At 49.5% G+C, this 13,173-nt stretch overlaps 1 protein-coding gene across 1 annotated transcript in view; it reads left to right on the plus strand.

Annotated features, from left to right (window-relative positions):
- Nucleotides 1–4,467: 4,467 nt before the first annotated feature.
- Nucleotides 4,468–13,173, plus strand: part of AHDC1 (AT-hook DNA binding motif containing 1) — a 360,405-nt gene continuing 351,699 nt past the window's right edge. The window contains exon 1 of the mRNA XM_085645688.1: nucleotides 4,468–5,659. Within this exon, the coding sequence (XP_085501814.1) occupies nucleotides 4,630–5,659 (1,030 nt within the window). The 5' untranslated portion in view covers nucleotides 4,468–4,629. The remainder of the gene's footprint in view (nucleotides 5,660–13,173) is intronic.

The raw sequence follows: 13,173 nt of genomic DNA on the forward strand, positions 1-13,173 counted from the left end.
TCGACGCAGAGCCTCAATTTTCCGTTGGCTCGTTTGGCAATAACCAATGGTGCGACCCACTCAGAGGCATCGATTCTTTCAATAATTCCTTCATTCAGGAGTTGGTCCAATTGAGATTCAACCTCCTCTCTGATGGCAAAAGGGATATTTCTTGATTTGTGTATCACGGGAGTGTTAATAGGTTTAAGTTGTATTTTATGTTGATATCCCTTGAGCTCTCCAACAGTCCCACTAAATACCTTGGGGTATTTTTTTAGCAAGGAGTCTGCGTAATTCTCGTCATCAAAAAGGCTTAGAACGGGATCCTCTCTACTCGGATCAAGGATGATTCCCAAACTTCCCTGATCCATCCACCCCAATACAGATGGACCAACTTCAGAGACATACAGTTTACTGTCGGAGTCGCGACTTTTATATTTGAAATTGAGTCTCTTGTAACCACATACTTCAATTGGCTCTCCAGTAAATGACCTTATTTTTATATCTGGTTTCTCTAGGTCATTTCCCAGTTTGGATTCAAACTTATCCTTCCATACTTGCTTGTTAACTATGGTGTATGGAGATCCGGAATCTGCCACAATGTCAATATTTATTCCTCCAATAGTCATGTGACATATGGGTTTTCTTGTTCTGGTTATTTTCCCTGTGGTGTTTATTACATCTACGTACTCGCCCTTTTCTTCTTCAATGCCTAGTACATACATGTTAACGTCATCATACTCATCTTCACTATCACTTGAGTTCCCACTGTACTCAATCATTTTGATTTTTTGCGGTTTTCTTTTGTTGCAAGCTTTCACATAATGCCCTTTAACCCCGCAATGTGTGCATTTAATTTCTTTGGCTGGGCATTTGTGATCATTGGCCAAGTGAGATGGGCTCAAACATCGATAACAATGAAGTTCAGTTTTGGTATCATTTTTCTTGTACACTTTTCTATAGTTTTTTTGATGTACATTGGTTTTGTTATAGTTCCTTTTATCAACCACCTTCCCCACGACATCACCTTTATTTTTCTCTTTCGTCTCTGCCAGAACTGCCTTGGCGCAACGCCCTGTAAGTTCTGCCTTTCTGGCTATATCAATTATGTTTTGTAGAGGATACTCTCCCTTAGCCCACAGATTGTCTTGTATGTTGGAGTTAGATCCTTGCATTACTATCTGATCACGAATAAGTTCATCATGCAGGTCTCCGAATCGACAATTTAATGCAAGGTTTTTCAATACAGACACATAGTCGTCAATAGATTCATTTTCACCTTGTTTTCTGTGGAAAAATTTGTATCTGTCCACACCGACGCATACTCTGGGTTTATAGTACGTGTTGAGGTCGTCAATGGCATTAATGAAAACGTCGCCTTCATTTTCGGCCCTAATCCTTTTGTTTATAGCATTATAAACTTTTATGCCACCAGCCCCCAATGAATGCATTAGTAACTTATACTTCCTTTCAGGCTTAACTTCGTCATCTTCTTCTAGTGTGGAGATATAGTTTAAAAAGTAATCTCTCCACTCTTCCCATTTGAGAACTGGTTCATCCCCTGCTCTTAAAAATGTCTCGGGTGGTGCGAGATTCCACACGTATCCAGATGCCATGGTAAGGAGTTATGTTAAACAGGTTAGCCAAAGTACAATAGTGAGGTGAGGAAAGTACACGTTATGAAATAGTGAGGGTGATTCTCATGGTATTCGAAAAGGAAAACAATATGCTTAATAGCGCAGAGAATCACATTATCTGCCAACCCATTGGGAGAGAGAAGGGTTAAAAACTACCCACAAGATGCCAGTGTTATAGTCAAAAAAAATTATTTTCTTTTTATGTGAAACTCTTACTGGTGGTGAAGTCCCAAAGGAAAGTCCTGGTACACCGTGTAGTCTCCCATTGAGCGCGCGCTGCACCGGTGGAAGTTAGTTTGCTTAATCCAGTGCGCGCGTTGAAATTGACAGGAGGAAGGAAGATTGCAGCGTAATGCGTCGTGACGATCGTCAGCAGGGAACACTAGACCGCTAAACGCTGGAAGAAGGATTTCCAAGATGGCGGCACGTATCACGTAGGAGCGTGATGACGTGCGAAACAGCTGAGAGGCGAGTCTAGTAATGTTGACAGTTGACGGATGACAGTTCAGGTGACAGTTGAAGCGGTTGGAAAAACCGTTGAATGTCAGTCAGAGAAACGGAGGTTTTTCTCACCATCAGTCACTGCTCAATTGTTAAATCTTTACGTTTGAAATCGCCACAAAAATTTCTGTTGTTTTTACTTTAACGGGAAAACGTTAAATTAGCAAATATTCACCTCAGGAGGAGCGGAAGTTCTTTGTAGATATTTGTTAGCACTCCGCAGGGCACGAAGAAGAAAACGAAGTCCAATGATATTGAACGCAAGTGCCTCAAATGCTGGGTGATGTCCTGTCAAAATTCACGTATCAGGAAGTCCGACTGAAGAATGTGCAAGTCTCTTCTCAGGAAAGAATTGTATTTACTTTCTCTGTACGGCGAACGTGGGTTCCGTGTTGGCACTCGTCGCCAAGTTGTTAAGAATATGCTCACGCTTCGATGAAGCAGAAAGTTCCTTTAATTAACATAAACCAACACATGCTCCAGAAGGGAGGAGCGAATGACGACTTGCAGTGTCGGCGATCAGCTGTCAACTGTCAGTGGAACAGTTGGACAGCTGATGACCTCACAGGTATGGTGTCCGCGCAGGGACACACAGTGGCAAACTAGAACGGTGTCCCAAGTGGGACATAAGAGGAACGTAACAATAGGATGCACTACATATTCAATCAAATTATCAAAACATAATACACGGCACAGAAAACATGGCACCAGCATTGGAATACGATTAGCTCAGCAGACCGCGCGTGCAAGATAACAATACATCCGAATGCAACATTGCTGTTATCGGTACATGCCGGTCACAAAACAGGGTCAGTAGCTGACTTGTAGTTCAAGTTCTGGTTTTGTCATGAAGATAATGCTGCGAGGTACACTTGTAAAGTCACACCATGCCCAAGGTGTACAGGTGTGGACTTAGACCACAACCTACAAACTGTAAAATCAAATTGAATGTACCCTCGGGACCGAGTGACAGGTCTGGATCAGGGCACCCCTTTACCAAGGCACTGAGTGCTCGGAAGGCAATAACGTTCGCTTCCGTTATACCACAAGTCCGCGCCCCAACAGTGACATGTCTACCCCTAATCCGTTCTCCCTTCTATGAAGTCTCAAGAATCAAGACTAGAGGGCGGTGGAATACTTTGGGTGCTTCTAAACCACTAAATCATTTTTTGCTGACATACGGCAATGGTTAACTGGCACTGATTTAGAAATAGGTAAAATAATGTTCAGGTACAGCAGTTCTTCAGTTGTATTATTGCCTTCCACTCTGAAATGCGTGATAGCGACAGGTAATAATCTACTAAAAGACTATAAACCCCATGAATATGCTCTCGGGTAGTCAAAATCCAGGAATGACGGGAGTTGTAGTATTTACCATTTGCCTTCCGCTTGGGCGGGGATTTCCTAAAGTCAACCGCATGCGTACAGTCGTTGAAAGGTACCGCCTTGTTGACATATGTCGTCAGAATAATTTAGGAGACAGTGTCTTTTCAGGCGGGGCAACGTCCCAGCCGGCAGCCATGGAAGAGACAGGCAAAACGTCATTTGTTTTCATTCTATTCTGTACTGAATTAATGCGGGATCGTTCCTCCCTCTTCGCTGCCCTCCCATTGATTAAAGAGTCTAGACGTTTTGACTGATTTTAACATGGACACCACTGAGTTTTGCACCTGCGCAGTTTGTTCATCTGCCAAACAAGAAACTGCGCATGCGAGCAAGGTGGCGTTCCCATAGGCTGCCTCGTTTGTCAGAATCTGGTTGGTGTAACAAAAAAGATGCGGAAGGAAGAGTTGCCCACCCGCACCGCTCTAGAATCACTGGGTCCCCTCCTCACCCAATATGGGTACCTTGCTGACACTTTAATGCTGACATTCACATACCAGTGTTCAGGTACTTGGAATGGAGACACACATGCGCGCCCTACAACAGTTAAAAGTTCAGTGAGAAGCTGAAAGCAAGCTTTGTTGTTAAGCTGCAAATGGTTAGATGGAGTTTGAAGATGTGCTGGATTCATTTTGCTACATACTGTTAAGCCTTTAGTTATTCGTCTTTTTAATTATTCCGTAAAAAAGTTTTGCAAGGTAGACAGCTTGTGGGTTTTCGATGGAGGGGCGGTGCCTAGAGGTTTGCTCCAGTGGGGCGGCCTGTAGTGCCGAAAAAATGGACTCCGAGGATTTGGCAGGCCTTTAGCCAATAGAAGGCGGAGGTGGCGGTGTGTGGTGTGAGCTCGAGCGCAGGGCACGTGGGCGGTCTGTTGAGTCTGACGGGGCGGGCCTACTGGGCTGCGCGCGCAGCCCGCGAGGGCGGTGCGTTGGTCCAGGGGGCGGGGCCTCGGTTGCTGCGCGCGCAGCGCTGGAGGCGGCTCCACAGACAGCCGAGTCCGGAGCGGAGGCAGGAGGCGGAGGAGACCGCAGGAGGTTGAGCGGCGGCGGGAGACCGAGGCAGCCCGAGCCCGTGACAGGCCGTGCGCGGGGCGGAGCCCCAAGGGCAGGAGGCGGTGCCCCAAACCTGTATGCGAAACCCCGCCTTCGGAGCCACCCCTGAGGACCACTGTCAGGAGGACCCCTCTGGAGCACTGCCCTCCCGAGGAACCCAACTCCGCGGAGACACCCTCTCCCCACCATGCCCAGTCCTGCCAGCACCCGGAGCAGCTGAAGCGGGCAGTGCCGCGGACATGAAGATGCTAGCGGCGGAGGCCGGGGGTTCTGGGAGCCGAGGGTGCCGAGGAGGGCCAGGGCGAGGCCGGAGGGGCCGCGGAAGACCAGCAGCCGGGGGCGCCCCGGGCCGAGGCAGGGGCAAGGGAGCGGTGACAGCCAGCCCCGGCTCCGGGGAGGAGCTCAGTCCTGGCACACCTGGGACCGCAGCCCTCGCGGCTACCGTGCAGCAGCCCGCCCGGGGCAAGGGCAGGGGAGCGGTGGCAGCCAGCCCTGTCCCCGGGGAGCCCCAGGAGTCGTCCCCGGCAGTCCCGGGCTCAGCAGACATGGTGACAGCGCCCCCCCAGGGACTCCAGTCAAGAAGCAGGGGCCGGGCAGTGGGCACGGCTGGGCTCCCACGAGATCCCCGTGGGCAGGACAACGGAACTGCGGAGACTGGCAGCCAGGCTCCCGGGGAACCTCCGGGGGCAGCGGGTGCCCGAAAAGACCCAGTGGGTGCGTTGACAGCGCATTCGTGGACTGCAGTCCCCCGAGGCCGTCCGCCCCGGGGCCGGGGAAGACCAGCAGCGGGAGCTACCATAATCTGTCCTCCCGGCAGGGGCCGAGGGAGCCGCGGCAGGCCTTCGAGCAGAGCCAGGGGGCTCGGGAGAGGCCGCGGCCGAGGAGCTGCGCCCCCCGCGGAGGTTGAAATAACAGGTGAACCGCGGGAGCCGCTCGGCCAGGGAGCTGTAGGGCCAGAAGCACCCGGGATCCTATTGGGTCCTCCCGGCAGGGGCCGAGGAGGGGCCGCTGCCAGAGGGAGAGGTCGAGGCAGAGGAAGAGGCAGAGGCCGGGGGAGCCGAGGAGGCCGTGGCGGGAGCAGGGAGTCTAGGAGACTGGTGGAACCAGGTGAGTACCTTCCTGGGGTACCCTCAGAGGTACTGCTCCGCTTCACACAGATGTGCTGTGCACCAGGAGGTGGTACTGTTTCTCGCAGTGGAGAGTTACCGTTCGTGAGTAGGTGGTGCTGCTCATCCGGCTCTGCTGTACATTAGTCTGTGGGCTCTCAGAGGGGTGCTGCTCGAAGAGATGTGCTGTGCGTGTGGAGATGCTAGTGCTCGCAGACGCTTCTGTTCATCACGTGGGAGTACTATTTGTCAGGGGGCTGCAGTGCATGGGGTGGCTGCTGCTACCCATGGTGCTGTGCATCAGGAGGTTGTGTTCAGAGTGGTGCGTCGCATCAGAGGTTGGATGGTGGTGTCAACAGTTCTTCTGAACCAGATGGTAGTGTTCAGAGCAGTGCCGCTGCTGAGCATCAAGATTGGGGTACAGCCTTCAGGTACGGGAGCTGTTCACGGAAAGAGGTACAGCAACTAAAGGGTTCTGTGTATCACGTGTGGTCCTGTCCATAGTGGGTGATGCACACGATGAGATAGCGCTACTGCTCGCCACAGTGATAGTGTTCATAGAGGGATACTGTGCACTGGAGGCGGTGCTGCTCCTGCAGGGGTGTAGTGCACACTGGATATTGCCCCCAAAAGGTGATGATGCTCGCATGGACTAGTATCAGTTGGTGGTTACTGCTTGTCACAATGTGGTATTGCTGCCAGAGCTTACCTGTTCATCGGCAGGCGGTACTGCTCGCCACATGTGGTGTGCTGCACCTGAAAGAGGTGTGTTCTGTGGGTAGCACACCTGATGTACGAGTTTTGTGGCGCACATAAGTATACTATACCCCAGGGTGCGCTGTGCTCCACAGAAGGCATTGTGAGGCTTCGGTGCCTTGCAGAGAGGTGCATTACCTATTAAATTGGGAAATTGTTCCTCGGTGGTGTGTGCCCTTTAGAGGAGGGCACTGTGCCCGAAAGAATGGGTGCTGTACCTCGAAGCTGACCTAAGATTGTTATTGTTTCTTAAAGCAGGAGCGCTGTCTTAGCAGAGGAGTGTGGTGGTGGTGTGTAGAAAGGTGTTCCCTTTAGGGTTTTGTTATGGCCTTGAGGGTTTTGTTATGGCCTTGAGGGTTTTGTGGTCCTATGGAGACGCTGTGCCTTCCCCGCAGTGCCCCTTTAGTAACTGGTCCCCTTGACCCTTTTGAGTGGGGTAGTCCCTTTGCATTTAGTCGTTTTTTCTCATATAACATGGGGTCCATTCTAGACACTTTCTGTGACTCGTGAAATGATAATTTCTCTTAGAGGGAACCTGGCACCATGACCTAGAGGAATGTTATATCTTATCCGTGATAAATGCTGGCTCATCGAAGCAGGGTGGTGCTCTATAGAAGGGTTATGGGTCTGTAAAGATAATGTGGCGCCTACGCGCCAGATTCTGTGACTTCCGGGGGCGTCTGGTGCCACGAAGAGAGGCTACGCCAGTCCCATATAGACCAGCTAATGGGTTGTGGGGTACTGCAGAGGTATGGTGTACTGAAGAAAGATGTGGGTCTTGTGCTGTTGACGTTAGGTGCCTCGTAGAAAAGTGCTGTCCTATGCTTGTGCTGCTATATGGGTACTGTACATGTGCTTGGTGGCAGCAGAGCTGTGGGTGAGAGCTCCTCTGTTCATTGCTGGCGCCATGCGTGACTTCCAAGGTAGTTTCCAGGGTGCAGTTACCTGGTTGGGGTGGAGGCAAGAGCTACCCCCCTCCCCCCTATACATACACACTGGAGACGGCAGTCGCAGTGGCAACACATAGTTAGTGCTAAGAGGGATTGGGTGTCTCTTTTCCTGCCCCTCTCTTCCCGTGCTTGTCTCCAGTTTCTGTTTGTAGAGTGGGCATTGGAGGGAGGGGGCTGTACCCCCCCCCCCCCCCCACTCCCCGTGCTCAGGTAAGCGGACTCACACATGAGCTGCCACTGTGTCTCCCTCACACCCAGGCACCAGTGGACCATGAGCCGCATTGTGCAACTCTGCTGGGCCGGGGCCTGGAGAAAGGGTATCTAGCTGACTGTGGCACACACCACAAATTCATTCAGAGGCCGCAGGTCCTGCAGCTGGAGGTCGCGGAGTGACAAACATCCAGGAGGGGCGAGCTGTGGGAAGGGAGGGATGAGTGACAGCTGTCAGCCTGGCCCCCGGCCACAGCCATGGAGAAGTAAACAAGTCTGCCAGCTTCTAAAGGGCCTCTCTCCACCGACTCTGTATGGGTGGAGGGGGCGCGGGCTCTATTTTTACACAGGGGAGTCTTGGCTTTTGCTCGCACCCACACATTTAAATTAAAACACTTGACTATCGTCTACACTTTTTAGTTACCTCTTCACAGGTGTCCTCTCCTATTTCAATACTTTTAATTTTCAGTCATTGAGTAAATCATTGTACACACCATATACCAGCTCTCACTCCTGTGAGCTGGATAAAATAGATGTCCTCATCAAGGGGTAGTGAATAAAATGTGGCAGCGGGGACCATTGGTTGCCCACGGTGACACATTTGATGTTGGATGCTCCATGGGAATTAGTTTGTTGTTGACAGGGCTCGTGAATAATGGCAAAAGGGCCACATGGCGATTGATCTGTCTCTCCTCGTTAACAGTAAAGACAGCGGAGGGTAGAGACACTGATCGGGGATGATCCTCGTGAGTGGGTATTCCCCAAGCTAGCAGATGTGTTCAATAGTAGTAGGTAGTATACTGCACACCGTGATGGATCTGTCCATCGGGCTAGTGAGTGTGATGGGAAAGGTTCACAGACTACAGTGGGATGGAGAATTAGCCGAATGGCCTCAGGTATAGTCTATTAGTTGAGTGCGCAGACCATGGAGGGTTGAAAAATGAGCTGACTGACCATCAATCAGGCAGTTGAATGTTTTTAGTAGGGCACACCATCCTCAGAGGCTTGCACTTGAGACTGCTAAATAAAGGGCTCTGACTATTGGCTGTATGGTACACATGCCTGGGTGTTTTCAAAACTGGGTAGACTGGTCACCTGGGGCATGGGTTGACTGGTCACCTGGGGCCATGGTCATCGACGAATGGACACTGAGCTGCCTGCCCTCTGGCTAGTGAATGCGATAGGCAGGGCATACTTGGAGATTTTGCTGGTTAGCCATATAGATGGTTAATTTATCCATAGTGTACCTGGTCCAGGAAGAATTGGAAAATGGGTTAGCCTCTGCTCAGATTCAATAGCCCATTCGTAAGCCTGTGCGCAAGAGCCAGGGTCCGCGTTTGAACAGCAGGAAGGCTTCTCTCCTCCACTCCAGGCACCGAGTGAAATTAGGCCTTGGCTCAGGGAGCCGGCCAGATGTCAGATTTTCTGGTCCAAGTGAAATTTGATGCATCTAGTGGATAGGCCCAGCTAAAACTTCACCTCTCCTTAGCGAACACTAACCATTGTCAGTAGTTTTTAGCACGGATGATTACTCGAAACCAACTCTGTTTTTATACATTTGAATACACGCACGGTTTGTGCCGATCGTCTTGAACTACGTCTCCCTACAGTTTGAGGAGATGAAAGGCGTGTTTACCTGCCCGAGCTCTGCGGGGACTATGGGGAGGGGCCCATGGAATTAGAGACTTTGCAGTGTCTTGCAGCTCTCAGATAAGCAGCTTTAGCTAGGAATTGGGGTCAGAGGGGAAGGACTGGCTCTAGGGGAGCAGGCCTTGAATGCAGGAAGTGGAGGGCTTGAGTGGGGGAGGAGGGTCAGTGCTGGATGCTGTCAAGGCGCAGCAAGAGCTGGGAAAGGCTGTGCAGGAGGCCTGCGGGGAATAGTCATGCAGCCAAAGCTCAGATACAGGCAGGAGCCAGAGGGAACCTGGCAGGGGAGGAGGGAGGGAAGGGAGGCGAAGCCAGGCTGAGGCTCCTGAAGAAAGCCCTGCGAGGATAAATATGGCTCTGTAAGCGGAATGTCAGCAGAGAGGAAACAGGACCCTAGGGGCGACAGACCTGCTCCAAGAGTTGGAAACCAAATGCCGGCCCACCCTATGTCGTCACCAGAGGCGCCTGTGCGCGGGCAACGTGCATGATTTCAAAAATCCCAATATTAATATACCACCGTCAAACAGTCTTGTTTACATTTCAGTAACGGCCAACCTGTGTTTCCACCCAATTGTGCAGTGGAAAACCGTCACTCCCTTTTAGATTCTAAACACTTCCTAGAACACCCCGCTCCCTCACGAAGACCATCATCTCTCACCAGTCCTTGATAATCACAGATAAGCACGTTTCGGCCTGTACTTAGTATGACAGTGTGAGGGGTGAATTCATGAAGCATGACGGATACCGCTACCAAACAACTTCACTTGATGTAGCTTGGAGGAAGAGCTCATTAAATCCTCAGCAGTGTGTTTCGGTCGAGGTATTTTACCCTAAAATATCAAGGTAAAACTGTCAGTGTTCTTTTCTGTTTGTTCTGTACATTCACAACCGTGAACTGGTTCATGGGTTAACAAAGGTACAACGTGAAACGTAAAAAGAGATTTCTGTTGTCTACGCCATGGCACCTTCATTCGACTTAACTATTGAGGTAATGTTTCCTGCCCTCCTCCTTCCTAACTGATTGGAAATCTCGGAGAGGTCCGGGTGCCCACGCCGCGGAGTACAGCGCGGTGGGTGTGTCTGCTGTGTGCCCTTCGGCGCTTTGTAGCAGAGCGCCGTTGCATAACTCTTATGTTCTGTGGCACCTGTGAATGTGTAGCTGTTGTTTCGGGTGGGGTGTGCGGTGGCGTGTAAACTTTCCAATTCTTTGTTGTGACCTTTTAGTTCTTGGCCGAAGTTCTGCTATTTGAAGCACTTGCTGTCCAGCTGTTGGTTATATCTTTTTTTTCCATCGGTTGTACTTAAGTGTTTTATGAGGAACCTGGCAGAACTATTGAGAACTAAGACTTTGGCTTGGGGTTTTGCTCAGGCACCAGTGATGGTGATAAGAGAGGGCACATTAGGTGGGTTCAAAACTGTGAACTGGTTCACTTTGCCTCTGCCACCAGAGAAATGCAGGTGAAGCACCCTCAAACATTATTCAGTCGTGGGCGCTAAAACCACCTAGCACGTCACTACTCACACTTTTTTTTTAAGCTATAAGAAATTAATAGATCCACCACTGCGACCTGGGGCTCTACTCCGTGACTACCAAATGACACCTTGGTATGAGAGGTTGAAAAAAATGAGCTTCGGTATTTTTCTGCTTTCATCCAAAAGAAAGGTCGTTCAATAGCTACAGTCTTAGGATAGCAAAGTAGCTCACTTCATGGAAGACAACGCTTCTGTATTTGTGGCTTTCACTGCAGGGCGTGGAGCTTGAAAATTGGGTTTGCTGTTAATGCTTTTCTGATTGGGCATATTTACGAAGGCATTTTTTGCTTGCTTGAATATCTTAAAGTTCACTGGGGTGTCTTAAATGAGGGTCCACAATCCTCAGTAGTGGATCCTAAAGTAGGATAAGTTAAGCTTTAGAAACACAGTGGACGTGTTTGCCAATCCAAGCACATTAATTATAAACAGATAGTAAGCAATATACATCATTCTTTTCATGTGTTGATGAATGTCAAATTTGCCCTCTGTTCAAGGGTTTGCCAAGGATCCACATTTTCTGTGAATTGTGCTGGAGGGAAGTGGATATTGTTGATGCTCTTTCGTTGTTTTGTTTAGCATAGGTCTGTGATGGTAGACAAGGAGTTTTATTCTCGCCTTTCAGGCAAGGTTTGATGGTCAGCAGTTGTTGTCCCGAAGCAATGGGAACTCAGCATGTGGTGACACCTCATTTCCTGTCTGCGTGAGCAGTTCGGGGTAGCCAGTGGGCGTATTGACCGTCTTCCCAATTAGGTGGGTTCGAGAAAATGTAGGCGGTGTGCATTGTGTATTTTCCACAGTTTGTCAGTGTACGAGATGAAGGAAGTAGAGCTCCGAGTTTGCATTGTTTGGTGAAGTTTGTTACTGTATTAGGCATGCAAAGTTACATTTTCCCTATATGATCAAGCTGGAGTTAGTACAGTCATGGGCGTAGACTTACGTTAGTCTCATTTGTTTGGGTAGTCGACAGGCAAGGTCTTACATTTCCCTTGTTTGGTGAAGCTGTAGTTAGTAGTCATTGGGTGAAGGATTAAGCTAGTTTCCCATATTTGGTGGAATTATAGTATAGTCGGCAGGTAAGAATTTACGTTTCCCTCATTTGATGAAGCTAGAGTTAGTATTGAGTAAGTGAAAGCCTAAGGTTGCTTAGTTTGTCAGAGTTGGAGTAAGATAGTCTGTGACTACGGTTCTCCGTTTATCTGGGACGCAAGTGCAGAAGCATTACCAGTGAAGTATCAACTGGTCTGAGCCCCATTTTCCTTTTTAGGTCTCGCCTGACCCAGCGCATGTGCTGGTCTGGCGAGACTTATTGAGAGGGCTCCAAAAAGTGCTACCAGGCCAGCCTAGAGCTACAGTGCATGTGCGCGGGCGCTCGTGTCGCGCTTGACCGTGATTACTTTCACTGCCGCACGCCCGCTTTGATGTTTGATCGCGATCGTGAGAACTTTCACTTTCCAATAGGTCTCGCTTTTGGGACCTTATAAGTATTTAGCTATGCAACTGTTGCATGGCTAAACACTTATAAGGTCCCAAAGGCGAGACCTATTGGCTATGCCAATGCTTGTTTTTTCTTTTTCCCCCTAGGTTGGGGTCTGAGTTCTGGTTATAGTGCAGTTGAAAGCTAGGTGTGTGTTTTATGTGGATTTATTCTGGGATTTTGTTAGGATAGTTATGTCTCCCTTGTCGTCTTGTATGGCCAGACCAGTGACCCTAGTAGTGAGTAGAATATCGGAGAGTGAGTTCTATTTAAGACCGGTTCGATGTTTTAAAGGCTCTCATCCCTGTTTTTCACATGCTGATGGGAGAATATTGCTTCACTAAACGCTGCACACAATCTTTCCAGGTTGTTCGAGACTAAGCCATCAGCTGTTTTACTTCAGGTGTTCCTTTGCATGTGTTGAGCGTTCAGAGGATTGCAGTGCCATGTCTCAGCTGTGACCTGTACCATTCTTGGGGTAGGTGGTGTTCTGTGTGAAAACTGCCCACTGGGCAGTGTGGGTTGAAAGACTAAAAGCAAGGTTCTGTAAAAATGCAGATCCTTGTGATGCCTGAAGTTTTTTTTATTTTTATTTAGTAAAAGGAGTCTGGGTGAGCATGTGCGATATCATTAGCGTCTTTTTTGAAGGTACAATTCTCTGTGTAGTAATGTCCAAGTGGGAATCTATGGAGTATTCCTTTTTCAGTGCATTGGCTGCCCTATGGGACTTGCTTAACTCCGGTTCAAAGAGCCAGGTTTTGAGGCTCTTCCTGAAGGTGTGCAGAGTAGGGGAGCGTCTGATGTTTACTGGGAGCTCGTTCCAGGCCTTTCCTGCAACGTAGGAGAAGGCTCTTCCGCCTGCTCTGGTTCTGCGGATGCTTGGGGTCTCTGCCAAGGTGAGGTCGGCAGAGCGGAGGTTCCTTTTGAGGACGTGGAAGGAGACAG

The sequence above is a fragment of the Triturus cristatus genome, chromosome 3_1, assembly GCF_964204655.1.
Source record: "Triturus cristatus chromosome 3_1, aTriCri1.1, whole genome shotgun sequence".
In the NCBI taxonomy this organism is placed as follows: Eukaryota; Metazoa; Chordata; class Amphibia; order Caudata; family Salamandridae; genus Triturus; species Triturus cristatus.